Here is a 14049-nt window from a genome sequence, read left to right on the forward strand (position 1 = left end):
AGTGACAAAATTTATTCTACAAATAAAATAGGATATATAATTATTTTTAGATTAAATGTGTACATTATTTAAAATATGCTTTAAAATATTATTAGTGTAATATTTGTATTGTTTGCCATGTATAAACAATGTGCAAAATAAGAAAGTAAAAAGTGTTATAAGTTAAGTTTGAATGGAACTGATGATTTTTAATGGTATGTACATTTCAACGTCAATAATATCAAAGTATGAATATTCAATATTAAATAATTGTGTATTAGTATAACAGTAACATGATTTTTCAGTTAAATTGTTTAGTGTTTTATACATTATTATTAATAATATGTGGAATGTAAATATCACATGACGTTTAAAAGTCCATAAATATTTGTTACTATACAATGAGTTTCATTACAACATTCCTTTGTTATACAATATTTCTAAACAAGTTTCACTGCTCGTATGAAGTTACCAGTGCTTATGAAAATTCTTTTTAGACGTCAAGAAATAGAGCACAAACGGGATAGTGCACAAACGATTGGCACCGGTTTTGTTCAAAAAATTTTAAGTTGCACTGCTCATGTGAATTTTGCATTGCTTAAAAAATTCCTTTTTTTTACTTCCGCAGTGAAGCACATACATCGGGAATGTGTGCACAAACGAAGCACAAACGATTGGCAACGGTTTTGTACAAAATTTTTAAAGTTGCACTGCTCGTGTGAAGTTGGCTGTGCTCAAAAAATTCCTTTTCTTGACTTCCGCAGTGAAACACAAACGTCGGGAATGAGTGCACAAACGATTGGCACCGGTTTCATTCAAATATTTTGAAGTTGCACTGCTCATGTGAAGTTGGCAGTGCTTCAAAAATTCGTTTTTTTTACTTCCGCAGTGAAGCACAAACGTGCACTAACGAAGCACAAACGATTGGCACCGGTTTCGTTCAAATATTTTGAAGTTGCACTGCTCGTGTGAAGTTGGCAGTGCTTTTGAAAATTATTTTTTGTTAGGGAATATATCGAGCACAAACGTAGGTATTGCGTGCACAAACGAAGAACAAACGTTTGGTATAATAGGTTCTATAACAATACTTTGAAGTTGCACTGCCAACTACACAGACATGTAGGTGTTTTGTCACTTCTTAGATAATATTAATAATAATAGTAGAAATAGTAGATATTAAAATTGATGGAAGGACTTTACACTAATTTTCACACACACTTCAGTACAGCTATGTTTATTGAATTAATCAAAACTGGTTTGGGCATGAAAAATAAATTTAAACTAAATAAAGTTGACTGACTAGCTACTAGTAGCACATCCTACAATAGCAGACTATTATACATCTTCTTCTACTGGGATCTGTTGAGATATTCAATAGTAAAGATCGTAGTTTTAGACATTTGAGAAAATTAAAGGCCAAAAATTTTTAATTTATATAAGATACCAGATGAGATTTCATTTTTCTAATCAAGTAAGAAAAGTAACTAAGTAGGCAATAACAAAAAAGTGGAATTTTACAAATGAAAATGTAATGATAGTTTCCTAGAATTTTATTTAATAGATTGGAAGAAGCATTGGGGCAAAACAGTGTGTTTATAAAAAAGTTGTATTAAAATTTCCTCATTTTTGATAAATTAAATAATAATCTTTCCTGTAATAGGAGGACATAGTGAAGCTCCAGGTTTTAAACCTTGCTGTGAAGCTTTACCTGACGAACCCGGACCAGACAAAACTGCTGTGTCAGTACGTGTTCAGCCTGGCACGTTACGACCAGAACTATGACATACGTGACCGTTCACGCTTTCTACGTCAGTTTGTGCATACCGACAACCCGTTTGCACAACATGCTCACCAGATCTTCCTCGCAACCAAGCCGGCACCCCAGCTCAATTCCAAGTTCAAAGGTAACAAATGAAGTTAACTTGGTATTAAAGAACATGATTTAAGAGATTGTAAAGTAAAAGCTGAGTAGAATGGGTACAAGGTAAGTGTTGTGTAAATTGTTAATTGCAATAATATTATCATCCGAGTACAATGTTTTTGTTGTATATAAGGTTGAGTGGTATAGAAGGCTTGACATTCATTTCATTGTTATGTAATAACCTCTATTACAGCACAAGGGAGAAATTTGCATGAAGCAAAACCCAGTTGCTGTAATCACCAATATAGTTTTTTTACAAAACTTGTGGATACAGTATTTTATCTAACTCTATTTTCAGTCTATAGGTCGACTGTAGTATTTGCATTTGATTATTTTTGTAGAGTTTGAGATGGTTGACTCACAGACAATTTTTTCCAAGACTAGGTCTAGTAATAATTACTTAAGCACAACAGAATATTACCCCAGCATTTGCTTTGATAAATAAATAACACTTATCATATGTTCCAACCTTTAACGTCCATACTGCTTATATATTTACATATTTAGTTTATTTGAAATAAACACTTTTTATGAAATATTTTTAGTAAATTACATTGGTAATAAACATGTATGTCATATGGATGATCTGGAAACAGTTCTCCCAAGCCGGTTACAGTTGCAGGTGAAATCATCCTTATTTTAAACTTGTGAATAATGAATCATTCAATTGGAAAAATATTCTTATGTTCTGTCATGTCTCTCTTGTGGTGATTGATACAGACTCCTCTCTTGTGGTGATTGATAGATTGATACAGACTCAAGACCTAAGTCTTGAATGGAGATGGAAGTGCCCGAGCTGAGGTGTTGTAAGAGTGTTATTGTTATCTAATCTGGCTAGTACATATTAAACAATATGGTTAGACGTTTGTAATTTTGGGTCAATACGTTAGAAAAATCATTGCCTACATAAGTTTTAATGATGATTAGAAATTAGTCACAATTACAGAAGTTGACTTGGTGATAATTTTGTTCCAATCAAACTTAGTCTAAAAAAATTGTTTGCAATTCATAATTTGAGATTTGACAATGTTTTTTTTTTTTTTATTTGAATCTTGAGTTGTGATTTAGAAATTTTGATTTGACCGTAACTAGTGTACTGTATAGGTAAGAAACTACAAAAAGTGCCAGTCTAGTCTGTGGTGACTTCCCATTGTAGTTCTACCTTTACCTTTGTTATTTCACGTTGAGGACTAGTGGACAGTTTTTACTACATGTATCCTAATAGTCATGCACCATCTGAGGATCACAGTTCTGTTGTCTAGACCAAGAACAACTGCAGTTGGGTTCTCTCTCACACTATATAAACACGCGAGCGGCAGGCTACCATGACTTGCCTCAGTTCCCTGAGACCGCCCCGAGTGTTGGGGAGCGCAACGTGGTGGATCCAACTCCAGCTGCCACCACCAACACAGAGCAGGCACAGGACAACTCCTTCTTCACCAACAAATCCGCCCAGAAGCCCACCAAGAAGAAGAAGTCCTTCTATTCTGAGTCGGACAGTTCACCACCTGATGGTAAGGGGACTTCCAGTTTGAGTTATGTCAAATGTTATCATGACTTGAAAGGCAATACTTATTGTTTGCAGGGTTACCTATTCTTTCCATAAGTGGAATATATAATTTATGAACCTTGTAAAATGTTTAAACTATAACTTCTGTTCAGAATCCGAAGGATCAGGAGGAAGCTCTGAAGGGGAAGAGGAAGAAGGAGAAGAAGAGTCAGGAGATGAAGAGGATTCCTCAGAAAGTGAGAGCGAGTCAGAGAGTGAATCGGCCAGTGAAGATGCAACTAAGGTAAATTGAGTCATATGTGATAGTCCAAGATTAAAATCTCATTCAGTTTTAATTTAGAATGTTTAAAGTTAAGTTGGTTGTTTATTATTATATGGGCCAACAACAGTATGTTTATTTTTATATTTTGATTGTTTTTTTTATATTTAGAATTAGTTTATAACAATCTCCTGGTTAAGATATCTAAAAAACCGAAATAACTATCATATAGTGTGATTATTTGTGACAATATTAGTTGATTATTCTATATACAAATGAAATACATTACTACACTTTTTTATTATAATTTTATTATCATTATTATTATTACTAAATCCACCAGCACCAGTGCATTTAATTTTTATTATGAATAATGCATTAAGTTTATGTTCTACTGATTAACTCTTGGACTGGAGGGATTTTTTCACAGCAGTCATGCCCCAAAGAGTAAGTTTTTTTAGATTTTTATTTTTTTAAAGCTACATTTTAGAAAAAAATTATTCATTTTTAGTAACAATTTATTTCAATTTTTACAAAAATTAAAAAATTATCGGTTAATATTATACAGTATTACTTTAAATCAATATTTGTTAGTATTTGTTACATAAATACTGGGACAAGGCACTAGGTGTTCAGTTCCCAGTTTATTAAAGGCACATTAGAAGTTTTTATTGATGTGAAGGGTTTTGAATCATTCTTAGATACACAGAACATCATCAGATTTGTGGCAAATCCATTTTGTGTCCTGACGCACTCTTTATCCATCCTCATCATCATTCATCAATATCTGAATTATCATCATGGAATCACATGTTGTTTCTGCCCTAACGATTAATATTCACTATTGAACACCGGTCAGTTGTCAGTTGTTGGTTATTGAGTGCAGGCCAATTAAGGCCTGCTGCATCACATCATGATAACCCCTGATCTCTTTTGCCCAAGTGATCTTTTAAGTGAGCCTGAAATGATATAGAACTGTCTGATCTCTATTAGACTAAGGAAGATAATTAAATAATTTTGGACCTAAGTAAAAAAGTGAACTTCTGAATTAAGACAGCCTGAATTTAATAATTGCAAGGTTTTATTTTTGTCTTAAGTATTGTAGCAGTGATCTTTTTTAATATTAAAACATTGAAATGACTTCTGTTTTGAAAAATTTATATCAGGGAATGTTAAATCAAAAACTTGCCAATGTTAAGATTAATTTTAATATACATACACATTTGTTTTATTTACTAGGTTTTCTCTAACAAGAGTACTGCTCTCTTGCAGAAGCCCAATACAGTCCAAGCCAATACCAAGGAAAGTGAGAGTGAGAGTGAAGACTCATCTGAGGAAGAGAGTGATGATGACAGTTCCTCCGGTACTCCGGTCGCTGTCACTCCTGTCAAGAAGAAACAACAGCCAGCTGTCACCCCTCAGGCCACTCCCAAGTCCAACCTGGATCTGCTGTTAGACTTCAGTGAAGGTGAGGTGGTCAGCAAATGGTAGAAACATTGTATTGACTCATTATTACAAAGTAGGAGTACACCACAACACATGTGGCATAACAGCCTTCGCTTGGATTACATGCAAAGTTTCAAGACTATAGCTAATTTTACTCTGAGATGTCCTATCTACAGACAATCATACAGTAAAGAAATTTTCACAAATATTTGAATTAGATAAAAGAAATTGTGTCAGCCAACTGAATGATAAGCTTCAATGACAGTCAGCCAATTTCCTTAATTGGACATGCACCATCATAGAACTCATTCTCATCTATGTAGAAATGATGTTTTATGCAAAATGTAAAATTTTTGGAATACAGGGGTTTACGAGAATGATTGCAAATTAAATGTGGAAACATCTTGCCACATATTACATTTACATTTTTGTTCTTAAATTTATGTTTTGTAGTAGTATTAAAATAATAAAAGTTCCGGTGATACGGAAATCCTGTTATATTAGTAAGAAAGAGTGTCACTATAAACCAATAAACTCTTGTTTTTTTTTTTTTTTTCAAAGAAAAACCTTATACCATTGTTGTAAAAAGTTAGGTTACTAAAAAATAAAATTTGTATTCATTATTTTTCAAATATAGTAAAAATACATTTTTGTTAAGGTTTTTTACCTACTTTATATTTCTTTCTGAGTCAAAACTGTAAGGAAGTACCAATCATGTAAGTATTAGACATATTCTAAATACCTACATAATTAAGTACCTACATGGCTTATGAATTATGTAATTTAAAAATAAAAATGTATGTTGCGCTATGTATTTAACGTATTTGATTAAGTAAAACACCAACATTTTAGCTTATGAAAGAATGTAGTACTAATTACATTGGTAAACTGTAGAAGTGGGTTGGTTGGTGTGCTTTTTTGAACAAAGTAGGCTATTTGAAACATAATTAGGCCTACATATATTACTTGGGTTCTTTTTCACTTCAAAAGTTTTTTGTAATGTGATACTAGTCAAAACACGAGTGAGGATTGAGTCCAAGTTTGTGTGGGCCTAGGCCTAGGCTTAACCCTACCTGGTGCTGAAGGTTGATGTTTAGTCTCATTATCATCTAAATCACGATCACTTTCATCCTCAGAAATAGCAAATTCAGGATCAACATCATCATCATCATCATCATCACTATAAAAATTAAAAAGTGCATCCTCAAAATCATTCTCGTGCAAAACATTTGCATCACTGCCCCCTCGACTCGTTGACGCCATTTCAGTTGAAAATGAAAACCCACTTTACATGTTTATTTGTTGACAACTCAATAATAATAATACATCTCTATCCATCGCTAAACAGATTCAAAATAAATGTTTAACCACACAGCAGCAGACACTTACAAGTCATTAGTTGGTTGAAAATAAGCACTATGTATATTTTCAACTTCGCATCGCAGTAGTGTCGAAAGTGGAACCATAGAGGAAGGTAACTTGTGACTGGTTATTTAAAACCCTTTCACAAGATCTACAGAGACGTTAAATAATATATAATAATAATTCTTTATTTAATTTTTTACATTTTCATTTTTTTACATTTTATATTACATTGATCAAATATGAATCTGAATTTCTTTTTTTGTTAGATATTCATGTTGCAACAGATGTCGGACTGAGTCTGGCACTGGACCAGAACGGCCGAGATACCGAAGTCAGAAGTTATGTAATATGTGGCAAGAAGTATAGAAAGAGTTTGCCTATATACCCCAAAAGGTTAAGACAAGTTTTTGATCAAAGTTAATTTTGTTGGAACTGTAGAGAAAAACAGTTTTCTCAGTTGGAACTGTAGAGTTGATCATTATTAGTGTGATGTTCAAATATTTCAGCAAATGTGTATTTGTGCTTGCACATTCCTTCAAATGAAGTTCTTAATATTTCTTGCATTCCTGAGGAAATCAGTGTTTATACCATGTAGATATTCAAGAACATTTTTTTCTGTTGTATTCAGATGCTCCAACCATGACTCCTCTAATGACACCTTCTCTGGGAGGTTTCCTGACACCCCTTGTTGCCACTCCTACGTCTCAGAACGTTGCAGCCTCGTCCATTCAGGTAAAAACATTAGTTGTTATTTGTTCTTTTAGATGCCCTGCCGTTGTCTTTCTATTTAACTTAATAGTTCACGTACAGCTGTTGTATCACTCCTTTAATGGAGGTAACAAGTTCATAACTTAATATATATTTATGTAGTGTAAACATAATTACGTAATGATATTGGTAGTGAACATCTAAGACTACAAAGTCAGCACATGGGGCACTTAAAGTAATTTTCTTAATGATTTATAATCATAGCTATACTCAAAGGAGAGTATCAAATCAATTTTACGATTAAAGAAAACTTTAAAGCGAGTTTGGACATGATGTACCTCTGTTGTTTAACTTTCTGTGTGAAATTTTTAAGGTACCAGTGCGCTAAAATTTAATAAATTTATATTGGATTATTTTTATTGACTTGATGATTCTGAGAAGTCCACCACTAAGTTTCAATTTAAGTACTTCTTGTAATATTCTAACCTGAAGTAATAAAGTCACCACTGTTCTAATGATTGCAGCTGGCAAGTGCAGCTTACATTCCTGCCAAGAGTGTTGAGGTACTGAACAAAGTGTCTGGTGGTGGACTGAGTGTGAGCTCTCGATTCACCCGGGCCCCCCACCTGTACTCCCCCGCCATGGCGACCCTCCAGCTGACTTTCACCAACCACACAGCAGGGCCCCTTACTGACATCAGGGTCACTGACAAGGTTTGTGTCTCAGCTCACCAATGGCAGTTATTGTTGGTATCGTGTCTGTAGCGAACGAAGTCTTCATTTCCACTCCCAAGTAGGATGTGGCTGCCATTCATATTTAAAAGAAATGCAATTTATAAACATCTATACTATCCAACAAATGCTAGGAATGTTATGAAATTAAAATTATATGTAGTGCCTATGCTTGACCGCCTCTCTGCACTGTATTTTATATTCCTTTGAGTGCCGCAGCGTCTACATAGTAGATGTTGTGAAATGTGGCACCGTCCATAAATTGCCAAGCATCTACCCAGTAGACGATATGTGTATTGATTAATATCACATATAATTCATTTTTGTTTTGACAAATAACTTATTTCACGGCAAATTTACATATTTCGAACAATCGATTGTGATTGATTTTTATTGATTCACCGCGCGTCCCTTGTAGTTATTTGCCATCAGAAAAAAAAACAGAATTGAACGCAATAGTTTGGTTCAGTCTGCTACTTGTTGCCATTAACCTACACAGTTTGGTTCGTTGGGGTGTTTACATTGTGCTAGTTTTCGTGTGTTTATGCTGAAAACTGTTGTTATTACTATTCTGCAATTAATTATGTTCAGTAAAACTTACAATGCACTTATAAACTTCTTTTTTTCGTGTTTATTTGTTTAGTGATGTATATTTTATTGTTTGAATTGTGATGAAGTAAACCGCAAGTTCCAATCAAACTATTGATTTAAGAGGTGAAGTAAGGTTTTATAGAAGTAAGGTTATATTGTAGGCCTGTTGTATATTTTATTGTCGAGAGAATTGGTGATGAAGTAAAAAACCGCAAATTCCAATCAAACTACTGTTGATTTTAGTGTGAAGTAAGGTTTATATTGTAGGCCTGTGTGAACCTTTTATTTTGCTACAATTACAAATAAAAATGAGTAGAAAAAAAACGTTTTTGGTGACGAAGATATATTAGACCGCCCTAGACGCAAACATACACAACTGTAGATACATCTGCTACTACCAGTGTGTTAGTGAGGGGAGGGTGATGAAGGGGATAAAAGTGAGAGAAAGGCTTGATCTGTTCAGGAAAAACGATTCTGATGATGATTATTGGTTGCAATTATCTAGTGAACTTGTACGATACAGATGCCGACAAGAAAATGTATGAGCCTTCCTCTGTCGATTCGGGTTCTTCTTTGAAGCTAGAGCTGGGCCTTCTACATCAACTCCAATGAAGAAACAAAAAGAAAAGAGCCCCCTCTAAAAGTGCGAATTTTTGGATTACCCCCCCCCCCCTCCGCACAAGAGACCCTGACTGTATTAGTGTTAGTAGTGAGCTTTGTTCTGCTATATCAAATAGAAATTTAGTCCGATGATTGAAAATGTAGATGACCCTCACTCCCATACAATGTTCCCCCGTCCCAGAACCTGAATTATTGGAACAATAATCCAGTCACTTCACCTGTTGAGGATGAGTCTCTTTGGAACTCGAGCAATGAACCAGTGAGAAACGTTGGTTAGAAGTTTGGCCCAGATGACGATTTTTCCTTTGGACCCTGTCTTGTATGGTGAACTTCCGGGCCCTAAACATATGCCACCCCGCCCCCCCCCCAGTCTGGCCCTCTAGCTTATTTTTATTTATTTTCTACAAATTTAAAAAAAAAAACTTTTTTTCCAGTTTAGCCAGAGAAAACTAATAGGTATGCAGAAACAAGTCACTGTGGATGAAATAAAAGCTTTTGTTGTTATTTTGAATATGGGTATAGTACGACTCAGCCAACCATTTAATAGCTATTGGTCCACAATTCTCTCTACTCAATAAGTTTGGTTTAGACAGATGTGTCACCTGTAATCGATTCCAGCTTATTTTGAAGTTCTTTCATTTGGTAAACAATGAAGGTTAGCTGTCCAACCTTATGACCTCTTATGCAATAAATTTCATCCAATCATTGAACAGCTAATATTTTATTCAGACACCACTACACTAGCCCACAAAGAAGTTTTCTGTTGATGATCTCTAATAGTGAACAAAATCATGAAACAATTCTGCATTCTGAAAGCAGTACTTTGCCAAATAAAAAAGCATCATAGATGGGGATCAAACTATGGCTGATTCAGTAGTGATTCGGATCACCCATTACTGTGCCAGCATTTTTTTGTTTATAAAGGTTCACGTCATGATGATCCCATAGAAAAGGCAGAAAATGAAAGATTTGGGTAACTGGATACTATGTTTTAAAGAAATTACTTACTATGTGCAACTACATAGAGGTAAAGGGTAACCATTTTTTTTTTGCGACAACTACTTTTTCACACTGCCTCTAGTAGAATATCTTTACAAGTGTTTGGTACTACGTAACTTCACAGGAACAATCAGAGGCAATCGAAAGGGTCTACCAGAGCATTTTAAACGAAGTCCAAGGTTTGATGTCGGTGTGACAAAATTTATGAGGAAACGATTTTATTCTTCTTTGTGGCCACAGAGACAAGCAATCTAAAAAAAAAACAAGTATTATTGTTGTCTACATCTTCCAAGGCAACAACTACTGAAGTAATCCAGAAGACTTAGTAGAAACCAGATTGCCAACTTCAATGTTATTTCTAAGCCTCCAGGCAGACCAAATAGTCTTTTGCTTAACACCACATAATAATGGGAGGGTATAGATACATCTGACATTGCATGCTATACGTACCCTCACAGCAGCTCGTCCCCCCCCCATGATAGAGCCGCCCGTAACCCACCCACCCTGATATATTGGGAAGTAGTAGTGTTTAGATGTCATGAACCGAATGTACTGGCTGAATCCCATATACAGTATATTGTAGTGCCGTCGAGCACAAAGAGTCCTGTATTGGAAAAACCAATGAATCGTTTGCAAGAATATACGTCAAACACAAATTATTATCTGAAAAATTGGGAAAGAATCGGATTGATAAGCAAAAATCCCCCTCCTCCTCATGACCAACCCCAAGGAGAATTTATTTGGCTTAGAACAGCTACCTCAAAAAAATGCAGTGCCTCATGTAAGGAGTGTAGCACAGCAGACCCACGAAACAACCTCCGTCAACCTACTGTATTTGTTCAAGTGGTGAGAAAGGAGTTCATACCAAAGTGTCTCAATATTCACATATTGCAAGAAGTAAAATGATGATAGGGACAGTGTAAATAGTATTTGTGTATATAGAAAAAACATTTTTTTTTAATTTTGGAATAACCAATGAAAAAGTAAACAACAATGAACAATCAGTAATCCCTGAGAGAAATAAGTAAGTGAGATTTTTGTTTATACTTTTTTATATACATTTAGTATTTTTACAGTAGACTTTACGTCATTGAGTGAAATAAGGATAGTTATAATCTTTTTTCTAAACTTTTGAGACAAACTTGAACTAAAATTGCTTTTTGGTTTGTATTTTGTATATATTGCAGTATCTGGTATTAAATATTACTGTAACACAACCATATTATGTATGATTTTTGTTCAGTTTTTTATTCATGCTCTTTCATATGGTATAGCTAAAAAAATATTGTATATATTATAAAAATTTAAGTTTTTTTTTTAGTTTTTTGTTAATCTACTACATTCTTTTGTGTAAATATAAAATAAAATTATAATATTTATATGGATAAAAAATACCTTGTTTTTTATATAAATCACACAAACTAAAAATCGGTTGAATAGTTTTTTTTAATATAGTTTTTTTTTCCCCACCCACGCTTACAAAACAGAAGGAAATGTCCCTCCGGGAATTTATACGTATGACTTGGGAAAATATGCTGTGGCACTCAAAGTGGTTAAATTCTAATTATATTCAATAATAATATTTCCTTAATTGCATAAACAATCACACAATTGCATACCATACATCAATACTATTATAAATATTACTATAATACTAATCCAAAAATTTTGTTTTGTCGTTTTAGATATCAGAACTGGGGGTTTACATTGACTATCAATTACTAATTAATAATTTTCAAGTATTTTCCCTCCAGCCCATCATAAACTCTTCAACGGAGAAAAACCCATTTGACACCAGTGGGTTTTGTAATCACGGTGTGAGATTATTTAGATGTTTAATACTGTCAGGAAGCTTATTGATCAGCCTCACACCAATTTGAGACAAGTGTTGAAACGCTATCGTTCTGTGTCGGTCATTTCTGAAGTTGTCTCTACCTCGTCTCATATTGGTGGTCGTCCCTGCCTTGTTTGTACCAATTCGCATTTGAATCAACAGTACAGGGTAACCTCCAGAATACAGAGGCAGGGTAGAGTTAATACTTCAAGCTCCCTGAAGGCATCTTTGCACGACTCTCTGGAGTTCATTTGTGCTCAAAATACTCTTTCAAGTTTATATTTAAAACAGCTCCCTCACAATCTCAAATGTTAAGATAAATGTGGATGTATCAAACCGTAATAGCATGTTTTTAATACATCCATGGAACAAAATTTTGCAAGTTTGCATAGGATATAAATGCCGGAAGCAACCTTTAGTATGATAGTCCCAAGTCGACCCTCGATCAAGGTATAGACCAAGGAACTTGTGGATTTCAGATTCCTCTAAGAAGACTCTGACGTGTTGTCAGCATATTGAATCATCTTTCCATTCTGGATTGAAGAATTCAACCTGTTGACATAAATGAGGAAACCTTAAAAAATGGGAACTGGTGTCAGTATTGACCCTTGAGTGACACCATCGGGCATTTTCATTGTTCCTGACTGCAGTTGAAATCTTCACGCATTTTTCCCAGTTTGTAAGATAAGATGAGAGCCAATCAAGCGGCAAACCCTGAATACCACTTGTCCAAAACTGATGCAACAGTGTCACATGATGCTTACAGTCAAAAGCTTTTTAAAGGTTGAGAAATAAGCTTAGCACATGTTTTCTCCTTTCCAAGTAAACACCAATATTGTGAATGAGATCTGATACAGCATCGATAATCAATTTGTGTTTCCTGAACCCATACTGTTCAGGAGATAAAATTTCGAAATAGTCTAGAAATGTTTCATATTTTAACACAATTCTTTCACAATTTTAACATAACATAAATTTTACTGAAAACAGAAAGAATAGAAATGAGACAACAGTTGCTTGAGATGCAAGGATCGTCTTTTTTGGTATTATACTACTAAAGACAAAAAAAACTTTTTTATATTAGTTAGAATTTTTATATAAGGAAATGTAACATTCAATTTCTGTAACGTTTTTCAGCAAATTTTTCCCCTTTCATAAATTTAATAGAAAGTCAAAATTTATCAGTATTAACAGCTAGCAGTTAAAAAACACTTCCATATTATGTTCCCGACAAAAATATCAATCGTGCTCTCCTTGCTGTTGATCTTGAAATTCTGAAGGTCAGTTTTGCTGTCTCTCATTTCATGCTATTTATGCTACCTCAGCCTTGGTGGAATTGTCACTATGAGCCCTATTAATATACAATAATACAAATTGTTCACTTCTTCCTGTAATTTTATATCATATAACTAAAGATCAAACCATTTCACTGTGAAAAGTAAACTATGTTTTCATGTTGGACCTGCAATAGATCGTTAGTGAATATTCTAAAAACATGTTACCGAAACATGTCTGTGTTGGATTGCTAGTAAATTTCTTAGAAGCATTTTCTATTGACCACTGAAACATGTTCTCAGGTTGTCAGTGGGGGAATGGAGGTCCATGATTTTGCACCAATCGCGAGCCTGGAGCCCAACACGTCGACACAGGGAACTCTGGGTGTGGCATGGAATGACTCGACACAACCGATAACATTGGAGGTGGGCTGGGGGCAAGGGAGGGCTAAGCTGAGTCTGAGGGCTCCGGTGGGGGAGTTGGTCCGACCGGTCACAATGCCTGTCAACCTCTTCCACACTGAGCAAGGTTTGCCCATTAGTGTTTATGTAAATGATATTTTCCTTGTTATAATAATAAATATAACTTATTTTATTATGCTTAGTTATGGCCAAGTAATTTTTTGTGCCACTTAACCCTTTGGAGTGAACAGTTGACCATAGTAAAATCTTGGTTTGTCTGTATAAAAGTACTAGACTTTCAAACACTCTTATTAATACATAATTTTTACTAAAAAGCAAATTAACAGACTTCGGGTACACTTGACTTGACTGCAGAATTTTCCTGTAACACCTATTTTTTGACAATGAA

At 34.5% G+C, this 14049-nt stretch overlaps 1 protein-coding gene across 1 annotated transcript in view; it reads left to right on the forward strand.

Annotated features, from left to right (window-relative positions):
- Positions 1-14049, forward strand: part of LOC124365981 (AP-3 complex subunit beta-2) — a 65061-nt gene that overhangs the window by 46942 nt on the left and 4070 nt on the right. Inside the window, 7 exon segments of the mRNA XM_046822144.1 lie at positions 1640-1883; positions 3163-3414; positions 3563-3693; positions 4942-5137; positions 7109-7212; positions 7713-7901; positions 13542-13767. Coding sequence (XP_046678100.1) covers positions 1640-1883; positions 3163-3414; positions 3563-3693; positions 4942-5137; positions 7109-7212; positions 7713-7901; positions 13542-13767 — 1342 coding nt within the window.

This window comes from Homalodisca vitripennis, chromosome 7 (genome assembly GCF_021130785.1).
Source record: "Homalodisca vitripennis isolate AUS2020 chromosome 7, UT_GWSS_2.1, whole genome shotgun sequence".
Taxonomy (NCBI): Eukaryota; Metazoa; Arthropoda; class Insecta; order Hemiptera; family Cicadellidae; genus Homalodisca; species Homalodisca vitripennis.